The sequence below is a fragment of the Adiantum capillus-veneris genome, chromosome 18 (genome assembly GCF_014529385.1).
Source record: "Adiantum capillus-veneris isolate H3 chromosome 18, ASM1452938v2, whole genome shotgun sequence".
Taxonomy (NCBI): domain Eukaryota; kingdom Viridiplantae; phylum Streptophyta; class Polypodiopsida; order Polypodiales; family Pteridaceae; genus Adiantum; species Adiantum capillus-veneris.
In genome coordinates, this window is record NC_140948.1 from 34454609 (window position 1) to 34466625 (window position 12017).

Sequence of the window (12017 nt, forward strand, 5' to 3'; positions counted from 1 at the left end):
GTGAATTTTTTTAAAAACTAACAAAAGTAAAATTGTAAAAATGAACAGATATAAAGTTTTTAAAGGGCAAGTGTTGAAGCACTTTTTATTGGGCTTATGTGTGTGCAAGCCTGAAGAGGGAGAGTGTAAAGAGATACAGGAGGAGAGGTCTTGAGCTCTAGCAAGTACACACATACACAAAGAGAGTACACAAGGAAGGAGGCTGAAATCTTCTTCCTCATATTCACCACATGTACAAAATGATAAGTAAGGTCTACAAACACAAAAGAGAGTACAACATAAATAGAAGTATGTACAACAATGAATGTCAAACCAATAGTGAGTGAGTTGGCAAGATAAGTGTGCCATCACGTTGAGTAGGTAGACCAATCATTGAAGTGCAGCCATAGTATCACTAGCAAAGATCGTCGTATACCAGCTGCTAGTGAGATAAACTTAGGCAAGAAGTCAACTTGGCAAACCATGTGTTGAGCTTAACATTTCAGCACTCCCCCTCAAGCTCAACACCATCTCTCGTACTCCAAGCATCTCTCAAAATTACTGTAGCTTCTTTTCTCCAAGGGCCTTTGTGAAGATAGCTCCAACCTACTCATCTATCCTCACATGCATGAGGTCTATGTCATCAGCCAAGACCCTCTCCCTAATGAAGTGATAGTGCACCTCAATGTACTTTGTCCTCGCATGGAACACTAGGTTTCATGCCAATTATATGTTGCTCAGGTTGTCAGAATAAATGATAATCAATATTTGTAAATGTATCCCCAGATCTCCAAGTAGCATCTACAACCATGCTACCTCACATGTTGCCACTACAAAACCCTTGTACTATGCCTCTATACTCAATAAAGTAACTGTGGGATATTTTTCGATGGTCTAGCAACACTCGCAAGTGAAAACATAAACCCATCGGTAGATCGCCGATCACAAACGCTACCATCCCAATCTGTATTTATGTAACCATAGAGCAGCAACTCTGTGCTAGCCTCATAGAAGAATGCATAATCTAAGATAGCACTCACATAGTGCAATCTGTGTGACACTGCATCCACATGTGGCTTCATGGGAAGCTACATAAATTGACTCTCCAAGCCAACTACAAAACTCAAATCTGGTCATGAGATGGTCAAGGAGATCAAGCTACCCACAATCTTCTGATTCATCGTAACATCCTCAAGCACTTGACCCTCATTATCCCTCAACCTCAAATTTTGTCTAAGGGAATAACAATAGGCTTACAATCAGTCATATCATATTTGGATAGCATATCCAAAGCATATTGCCTCTGTGACAACCACATGCCCTCTTTTGTGCATACAATTTCAATGCCCAAAAAATATGTAGCTCCCCCAAATCCTTCATGTCAAAATCCTACTTCAATAATTCCTTTACATGCTCTACTTTAGCCTCATTATCATCTCCAACAATAAAATCATCCACATAAATGCAAATGATGACAATATCAATGTCGTTCTCCCACATATAATGAGTGATCCGCATCAACCATATGAAAACCAATGGATACCAAGCATGTTGTAATTCTTTCATGACATGATCTTAATGCTTTCTTTAGTCCATAAGAATATTTCTTAATTTTACATCCATAACCAAGATGACTCACATCCCTCATCCTTCTTGGGAAATTTTCCAGGATGAGTTGGCTAGCACTTGCATTGTCAAAATTTGACCATGGTAAGAGGGTCTCTTGATTATTTGATGAAGTGCCTTTGCCAAATACTTTAAACGCTCCAATCTTCTAGCTATCTTTGTATCGTTGCATGCTGAAAAGTGTCACTAATGTAAAGTTACCATTGTAACTTGTACCATTGCCCCCTTCCAGCTCTAGTGCCCATCCACGAGCACTAATGAAAAGTGTTTGTGGTTTTCTTGAAGATGGGGGGGTAGATACCAAGAGAAGCACATAAATATGTAGAAGTAAAAGCACATTCATTATCAAAATCAATTCACAAGTGGTCGCAAAATAATGTCACTTATGTAAGAGATCTGGATAAGGAAGCAATAAGAATAGTAACATATGGCCTATACTTTAAGTGAATTGTTCATCAAGCCACACAGTGGTTCTATTGACACAATGTGAAAAACTAACAATAATTGCTTGAAAATTACATTGAGCAATCTGAGGTCGTAATACAGTATTCAAAAGTCCGTGTTGAAATGATGAAAATGGGTTCTCCATGAATCGGGAAGGGTTCATAGTAATCAAGTGTGAAAAAGCTTTTTATAACCAATACCAATACTTGCCACCTTTTTGCACTCAAAATTAATTCTACCTTTAGACTAAAATTATGTTGAGCTTTGTTGGTTGTTTGTTGAAGATTGCTTGATTTATATCTCCCTCTGGCTTATGTCTCTAGGCCAATAGATTTAGTCATGGATGGGTATAGTGGTTGACATGGCCCTAGATGAGCCGGATAACCATTCATTAAAGATCCATAAGACAAACTCTGAGGTATGGCTTGGTAGGAACAATACACATTTTGGTTTGCTCTCAAGTATGCTCTTGAAGGTGTGATATTTCCAAGTCTTTCCACATGTACCATTCTTCCAGGTTGAGGTGGAAACCCTAGTGGTGGGTGATTAGGCATGATTTAAGAATCACTTTAAGCTTGCTTGTGATGGATCCCACCCTAATTGTTATTCATTTATCACTCAATCTTTGTGATAACTTCTTGGATTACTACTTTTTTCCACTCTAAGTTGTAGGAGTGCTTTGTTACTTTATGGGGATTTTCTTGAATCTAAAGGACTTGTAATGGTCCCTTGTGCCCTATCAAATAAATTTTGGGTGTTGAAGCAGATGAAGGAAAAAAATTGTTGAAATAAATACCAATTTATGTCAGAAAAGGGCCTAAAGATAGAGACTTCAGACCACCAAAGTTTTGATACTTTTCTTATCCTAGTACGGTCCAATAAGTATCTAAATGATGTGGTGACTTTCCTAGATTGTGAGGAGTCTACAGATAACACTTAGTAGGAAGATCTACAAGAAGTCCAAAAACTACAAGTTTTGGAGTTTCAACTAAGTGTCCCTACAAGCTAATCACACTCCGGATTATGTATACATTAATTTGAATCCAAATTTAAACACTCAAAATAGGGTCAAAATGTCTCTTGTTCTTGATAGTTCCATAAATTGAAGAATAGCTTACAATTCTAATGTCCAATTGAGCTCAAATTCAACAATCACTATTTGACTTCAAGGCACACTGTATGTGGAGCCCCTAAAATTCCCGATTCTTGGGCTCTCTACAATTGCAAAATCTAATCTCACCAATTTGAGTTCCCTGAATCTCCTTGCCCATTTGTGGTGGTTTTCACTCCATTTGAACACCTTTTTTTGTATCTATCTCCAACTTTTAGGGAGGCAAGGAGTCTTGAAGGTATGGTTCCATTTGGACTTGAAATTCTAGCTTAAGCTTCAATTTCCATTGTCAAAAGTTTCACTTTGACCTTAACATGAAGTCTTTTTTAGTGATTCAAATGATCCAAAATTTCACCCAAAAAGTCTATGGTGATTTTTGCATACAAGATGTAAAGTCAAATCACCCCACTATGTTGAGCACCAAAAGTTGCAATTTTTGGGTTCTTCTATTACAATGGATCGGTGTATTCTTTGAGGTTAGTGAGGCCACAAATCACCAACATTTCCATTCTCAAAACAATAATTAGTAAAAACAGTTAGTCTAAAAAACTTGACCGAGAAGCCTCTTCTTAGGTGTTTTGAGTGAGTTTGAGCTAAAAATTAGATGAAACTTAACAAACTACTCTACATACCCTATAGCTCCAAGATCGCAATTCCTTGAGCTCTTCACCCTAAACCCTTTTATGGTGAAGCCATAACTTCCAAGAATTTTGTACTCAAAAATTCTCCAACCACCTCTAGATGATGTATGTATACAAAATATGGCTTCAGATAATGCATTATGTAGAGCCAAAAATGGCACTTTTTGAGGCAGCTAGATTTTAAAATCTACGGGTATGAGTCCCAAATGAAGCACAATGAAAGCATAATGTTAATGGATGTACAGTCAATCCTTACTTTGATGTCTTTGATGTAAAAATGAGCAAATGTGCATCAATTCTATGTGATTTCAAGATCCCAATTTCCACAATGTTGCAAATGGTGTCTATATACGGGATGTATGTGAAAAATGCCCCAAATTTGCTCTCCTAGTTTTTAATTCCCTCACAATTTGAAATTCCAATGGTCAAACAAGGACCAGCACATACATAAAGAGCTTTCTAACACAACTAACCTTCAATGCAAATGGAGATATCTCAATTATCTCACAAGGCCGTGCACAAGAGTTGAGTTGTTCCTCACCCGGATTCGAACTTCAACCATCGAGCAAGACCCACACACATCAATTGTCACAAGCCAAGAAGCCAAACATTTATATACTATTGTGTGTGGGGTGTGTGTGTGTGTGTGTGTGTGTGTGTGTGTGTTTTGGGGGTTTGGGGGGGGGGGGGGGGATATATGGGTAATGGCTTTTCTCCCTACCCCTTGTAGCACATTAGAGTAGAGACTTCTCTAGACAATGTTCTTCACATCAATGCTCTTGCTAGTGATAGCTTTCGGACACAGCATATATTGGCAAATGTTACTCTTTTTCAAAGCTCAAACTGCACTCTACGATGGTAAAAATTATCAAGCAATGCCCACATGCACGCACATGTGCACCCACCCCCGCACACAACCATGATGCAAAGATAACAAAGACAATATATGCATGGACATACATATGGTATATACACACACCTACATACATAGTATATACAAAGGTTTTTTTTGTGTGCATAGACATGCACCTACATACATCGTGCATATATAGGTTTATAGAGCTTATGTACAAATGGGTAGGTATTCTCACTAATTGCATCATGAGAGCGGATAGTGTGATTATGTCCTGTCATCAGAGTGATAGTTTTTGCATTGACACTTAGGCTTCTCCAAGGATGGGTGCTTTATAGAGGTGTAATAAGATGAGAAAAATCGTAAAGTCAGCTATCAATCCAATGTTGATGATATCTCACAAATGCTGAACAATAAGCATAACACCAACCCATGGCTTAAGTAGAACTTCCACCCTCTGATACCTGCTTCGAATTTTCGTAACCGAAGGCCCATTCCTCATCGTCGGCGTGAGCACCTTTCCGTGAATAAGCTCTCCATGAAATCCAAACGTATACATACTAGGAGCAGCCCAAAGCCCATTATATGGCATTTGAGTGCTTGCTTTTGAGCAGCCTACACGCCGGCCTTCTTTTCCTTGATATGGTCCCTTCAATCTTACTCTGTTTGTGCACAAATTGACAAAAACAGCTAGCTCTCTCTCTCTCAGATATTCTACAATGATCAAAGATCTCAAGGACACAGCCTCAAAACAATATGAGTTTTAAGATATGTAAAAATTAATACCATTTAAATAAACGAGTCTAGATTCCAATCAATTCAAGATATTTGTAATATTTCTACAAGCATACAACAAGATTACAAATTTTTAGACAGTTCTTCATGTTAAGTGATTTTTCAAAAGTCAAATGAGACAAGTCTCAACATTTGTTCTATAGGATGTAGAAGGCTCTTACTGACTTCTAAAAAGTCGATATGATTATATGAGGATGTGTTGGTCAAATACACCTACAGTTTTGTCATGTAAATATTTCATGTATGGAACAATCCATACGTACCGATCCGCGTACCCTAGAGAGTGTGCCCGATGCGTAATGAAGCAAGGGTGGAGTGCCTTTTAACTGTAGGCAACAGTAATTGCATCACATTTGAACATGACATGAATTTTTGAGCATGCATGCATTCCAACTGAAGCAATATGGACGGGAAATTGAAGGGCATTGTGCTTAACTTTTGACCTGTTTTAGAAAGCCCATTGGTGAAGTGTGCATTCTCAATTCGGTGTGATTGGATACCAAATAGCTCAATTAGTGCTAACATGTGGAATTTTTGGGCATTGCCATGGTGATTCGTGCCCATTTGATTGATGTGGTGTCATCATCAGAGATTTGGCATTAGTACCGTATGTTTATCGTCATTCCTTTTATCAATCATGCGCATCATATATTGGGTGAAGCATTGCTGCATTAGAATGCTGTTAGTGGGTGCTTGAGAGAGATTGTGCATAATTTTGTGGTGACATTAACTAATGTGATGATTTTTACTCAATTTTTGTGTATGAATGCCCAATTGCATGATTATGTATGAAATTGAACTTGCTTGCAAATGGAATTATGGTTCGTAATCGTCCAAGCACGCCCGTGCATTATAACTTAATTGATAACAAGAATGGCTAATTGTTTGCTCCAGTTGCTCACTATCAACGGGCCCCCTCCTTTTGCACATCATAGTGTTTTAAATTGCATTAACTTTAGTTGCACGGTAGAGCTATACATCAACGCAATGTTTTGGCCCATGCACAACACAATATTGATTTGGCTCACCGTCACCCAAGAGGACTCCAACGGGGGGGGGGGGGGGGGGGGGGGGGGGGGGATTTCTAAATGCGAGACTATGATCTATATAAGGGCACTCTTTTTTTGGGTGAGAATTGCTATTTTTTGTGCATCTTAAAATTCTTGTGTTTTTCTTTTAAACGCAAAAGGGTGAGTCCAATACAGAGAAACGAGAACAAACAATACATATATAAGCCCCTAAGTTTGTGTTAGTAAATAATAATGAATTTTACCTATACTTCTCTATTTTTGGCATAAAAAGCATGAAAATAGACCAAATAGTTGCGAGTTGATTTCATGTTGTCTTGTAAATGTTTTGTATAGTTTTGTGAAAAAAAAAATCTAATTTTTGTAATAAAAGAGCAAACCTAAGAAATAAATGGCCAAAAACACCATATCAAAAATCCGAGCAACATAGTCGTATCAAAAATCCCCTTCTATGTCCTTATAGTTTTTCTCAACTAAGTTCAGTTGTCGATAGCTAGCATACGCAATGGGGAATCACTTGAAAATGCTCTGAGAAAAGGCTTAGGCAAAAATAAGTTGAAGATGCTTACTTGACTTAAACTTCAAACAAATACTCGATTTTAACCAAACACAAGGATATAACATCACAAAGACTTAACCCTAAAATTTAGACTCCACACAACACATCACAACTAGATGGAGTGGCATGACCATATCGAATCCGAAGAGTTTGGACTACAATTGATTGGCACCGACAATAGAAAGGTAGACCAAATCTGGCTACAGCCACCAAAACAACGTGTCGTGATTTGTGTGGCACTAGCGTAGCAATTTTCTCATATAAAAGCAATTGAAAAAGCTATGCAATGGTGAAGTTCCTTATCCACAAAGCCTCACAATCCAAGGACATGGCAAGCCTTGCAATTACCTAAAATCCTCGTTCACAAAACAGCTTCTTGCAGGATAGGGTAACAGTCACTGAAACTATCAATCAATAATTTCGGGATGTCCATCGTCCAGTTTCTTTCATTTGAGAATCTAACCTGGACGATCGTGCGATATACCATGGGATTACCTTCTCCACTCCAAGAGTATTGTCTTTCAAAGCAAGTAGACACCAGCAAGAGCTTATGAAGACTTTGAAACATCCCAATATCCTATGGCTAAAGATAATCCTCGACAACAACGACCCACTTTTAGAGATACCTAGAGTCCACCTCAACGACTTCAACTCACTCAGAGGCAGCGAGACACTCTTCAAAAAGAAGGCAAGTGTTTTCAATGTTTTCACGCATGATTGAGGACATACTTTTTACACTTGTCCTCATAAAGTAGAAAAGCGAGTCCCAAAGCAACCTCCCGCCAAGAAGGAAAACACAACGGAGGGATTGGTTGTACATTTGTGCACTCACCATGCCAGATGCATCCAAAGAATTATGCCGTGCTTGTGGAAAGATCAAGGCACAAAATCCGTGTTGTAACGAGACGGCACTACATGCCAAAGGAAAAGAACACACTGACCAGACTTCGAATGCTTCAAAACAACTGAAGTGAAACAGACACTTCACACAAGACACGAAGTAGCGTCGTTCCGTCCCAGAGTGCACTTGCCGTCGTTCCGTCCCCAGAGTGCGGAGTGCTTGGCCTCATAAACTATGGCGTCCCTTTCAGTATTTCTTTGTATTGCTTCAACAGGTTTAAACACGGTACAACACTCGAGAGGCTTCTACTCTGCATCCCCACTCGGAAAGAAAGAATGCAGAGAGAGAGTGAGAGATTAGTACATATTTAAAGGCCCTTGGCCACCATCCAAAAAAGAATTTACATGAAAAGCCATCAACTCCAGAAGCACTCGTTCAAAAGCATACACAACAAAACCAGCCAGTGCAATTTGCGAGTAGGTCCGTACAACTGCCACATTAGCATGTCAATGTTAGTCGTGTCAACGTAAAATGCGATTGTCCCGTCTTACAGCTACCACGGCCAAAAATGTTCACGGCTATTCAATTTCGTGCATACAATGTATCTAACTCAAGGTGTAGCATCCGTATGTACGTACGGTACCATTCGTATGGTGGCAAGGGCATGGGGATAAATTTGGGCAAATTTCAACGTGCAGTGTGTGGCGGATCAATAACGCGAGATCTTTGGGCCTTTTGTGTGGTCTGAGAGAAAATTGAAGTGTGTACCAAGGTTTACTTCACCTTACGATATCCAGAGACTTGACCGGCATTGGGTACTGATCAGATTGGTGTGCATGTGAAAAAATACCAAAGCCTTTGAGGAGTAGCTCATTGAGGAGTATTTTTCGAGTTGTTTGCACATACTTGGTTTTATGATTTATCATTGAGCTTGAGTCAAATGAATTTTATGTCCAATAGGTTCATTTTTAGCATTGTAATGAAAATTTGTTTATGAGGCTATGGTTTTTCAATAAAATATGGTTTTTTTTCAAATGGTAAGTACCTATTACGTACCTGAAAGGTGGTTCAGTATGGTAGCACGTTCCGTACATATCTAAAACATGTCGTACACTACGTACCTTTCCACCTTGATCTAACTACAAAGGTGTAAGGCGTGCAATCGAGGGCAAGTATCTTGAGATTACATGGGTTTCATGTGTTGCCTGCCCACACTTTGAATTTTCTTCTCGAGGACTTTGGGAAAGTTCCTCATATAAGTTTATCGACATTAGACACTTGAATTCGACTCACCCAAAACAAACCATAACATATATATGAGCCACTCATCATTGATAACTCACGACTCTATAGGGTACTCTCCTTGGTAGCACCCCTACATGCATAGTAACCCCGTACAAGGAGCGGTTAATAACTCACACAAAGTGATATCGATATCACTTTGTGTGAGTTGTTTATTTTTAGGCCCGCCCCGTCGGCCGATGTCCCATAAGTTGTTGGGGGATAGGATTTTAATCCTTCTGCTTCAGCTAGGGTTTAGGCCCCTAGACCGAGATCTGCATATTGGCTATGGTTAAAGCTAGGAGTCCCTAGTCCTAACCCTCTGGGTCTTCAATGGCTTGACATCTCAACAGTTTGTGACATCCCCCCTTCTTGAAACAAGAGTATCGCGTCCGCGATTATATATACAAAACAACTCAAGTTAGATAATAAAAAATATTTAAGGATCATTCTCACAATCATTCAAGTTTCTCATTCCATGTCAGAGCTCTTTATATTTTGGCGTAACAAAATTAGCCAATCTCACCCAGACCGCGTTGATCTGTTAACGGTGTCTCAATGCAATAAAGTTACATACCCAAGTAATCTCACCCAATTAGGACAATTAGGGCTATGGCACATCACGATGCAACACAAATGCTTACATATGCATGTATAAGACACAGAAACATCTATTCGCCGATGAACACTCCCCCCACAAATAACCATCTAAGTCTGGGCCATAAGCTATTCAACGACTCCCTCATCACTCCTCAAACAACCTAAAAAGGTCCGCGCCATGAGATAGAGGCTTTCTACGACCAAACGCTCCCCAAACCACAGCCCGCGTCGCTTGGAGGTTCCAAGAGTAAAATACTTCTCAGACTGTACCCTTTTTTTTTTCAATTCTCCTCCCACAAATAACCAACAAGGTTTGGGCGATGAGTAAAGCATCATTGTTCAATCATTGAATACTCATCTCGTGAAGTCCAAGCCATGAGATACTCAGACATTAGCAAGCATCAATTCTTCTCTTCAGTACTCATGATTATCTAACAGTTTTCCAAGAGTATTGAAACCAGTATTAAAACCAGAATCAAGTAATCTCAAATCGGCACCAATACAGGTCCAAAACAGATAGAATCCATTTCAAACAATATTTTCAAACAAAGTTCAAAAAGTATCTATATACAAAGCAATTATAAAATTCATTTAGGGTTTCCTTCCGATAGTCGAACTTTAAGGACAATTGGCTTGTCTTTCTACATCAAAGTGATGGTACGATTCCGGACCTGGACCGTCGCATCATTCTTGTCGTGCCAAGGCATGCCCAAGAGAACGTCGCAATTGCCTAATTTCATGATGTGAAAGTCTGCCTTTCCACGGTACCCTTGGATCATGACCAAAAGAGCACCAATGAGAGGTACAATTTTGTGAGTTTTCCTAGTGGCTAGCTCAGCTTCAAGTTCTCCAGCTTGTGGATTGTAGTCAAAGTCCATCTAGATCAAAGAAAATAAGTGCTTTAAAGACGTTGATTTTTCCATGGGCTCAACATAATTCATTGAAACTTTCAAGACTTACTCCATAAATGTCAGAAACAAGTCCAATTCCAATTCTGGCTCGCTTAGCCGGAGGTGGTCCTAAGGATTTGTCGGCTATCTGAGCAGGGGTAGGCTCTGCAGATCTATCTGTTCTTTGGGAATTTTATAAAAGTTATGTCCTCATTGAAAACATCCAAAACATCTGCCTTCTTGTAATAGAGTTTCTCATTGTCGTAGCGTCAAACGAGGCCTTTGTGATCGACTTTCACGAAAATCCAGAGAATTTGTTCATTGTGGCCGAGGATTTTGATTGTCTGTCATGAGATCTTTTGAAGTAAACTCTAGCTTGTATCTAACCGCAGCATGGTCCATAAGTTCTTGCATTGTTAATACTTGTTTAGGGAGACGATATTCTTGCAAGGGTGATGGCAATCCAATTGCATATGGCTCGCATTGGTCCTCCAAGGGAATCAGCTTGAAGAAAGACACCGGAAGGTAAACATCAACTTCCATGGTTTCCCTAGCAAGCAGTTTCAAGTTTCCTTGTTCATACAAAGTCTAGACTTCGAACAGGGAGGTCATGTTCATGCAAAATTAGTCTTGCAAGCGTGTCAAGTCCTTGGAGCTTGCGGTTGGGCAGCGATTCAACCCCACCACTACATACAAACTGTTGTAGAAATTGCAAGGCTTTCTTCCTATTTTTCACTCCAAAAAAAAAGTGAAAATTTTATTGTGGTTCCACCCATCCTTGAAATCTTTTGGTTGGTTTGGTGCAAACCCCGGATGTGGATAGTAGGGATATCCATATGGACTCCAACCATCAAACCCACGAGGTGGTGGTGGTGGTGGGGGAGGTGGTGGGAACGGCGGTGGCAAAGGCCATTGCATCGGATCAAGGTCAAACAGCTATACTTAGTTCCTAAAAACTCCCCCAATTGGAACAAAAGGCAGAGTAGGTTGTCAATTGGAGACTTGTACTTTTTGGCGCCGGAGGAAGCGATACTGCTTGAGGCATTAAAGAAGACAACATGTAATTCAGGAACCACTTAAAACTTTGGAGCACCGAGAAATTCTACTGACAATGCCACGAAAGTAGGAGAAATTGAAAGTACTCTATAGAATCCAGAAATGCCATCTTGCCCTGTCTGTTCTTGGAAAGACTGGTATGCTTTCAAAAAAAGCACACGACTGGAGCTTTGATACCACTGTAACAAGACAACACCACGTTCCAACGGAAAAGAACAGACTTTACACACTTCAAAACAATTAAACTGAAAGAGAGACACTTCACACGAGACAAGAAGTGGCATAGTTCCATCCCCAAAGTGCACTTGCCCCA

At 39.7% G+C, this 12017-nt stretch overlaps 1 protein-coding gene across 3 annotated transcripts in view; it reads right to left on the bottom strand.

The window, feature by feature from the left end:
- Positions 1 to 4592: 4592 nt before the first annotated feature.
- Positions 4593 to 12017, bottom strand: part of LOC147435475 (protein TIFY 10A-like) — a 36449-nt gene continuing 29024 nt past the window's right edge. For all 3 annotated transcript variants that reach the window (XM_086488536.1, XM_086488537.1, XM_086488535.1), the window contains one exon: positions 4593 to 5316. In XM_086488536.1, the coding sequence (XP_086344662.1) occupies positions 5052 to 5316 (265 nt within the window). In that variant the 3' untranslated portion in view covers positions 4593 to 5051. The remainder of the gene's footprint in view (positions 5317 to 12017) is intronic.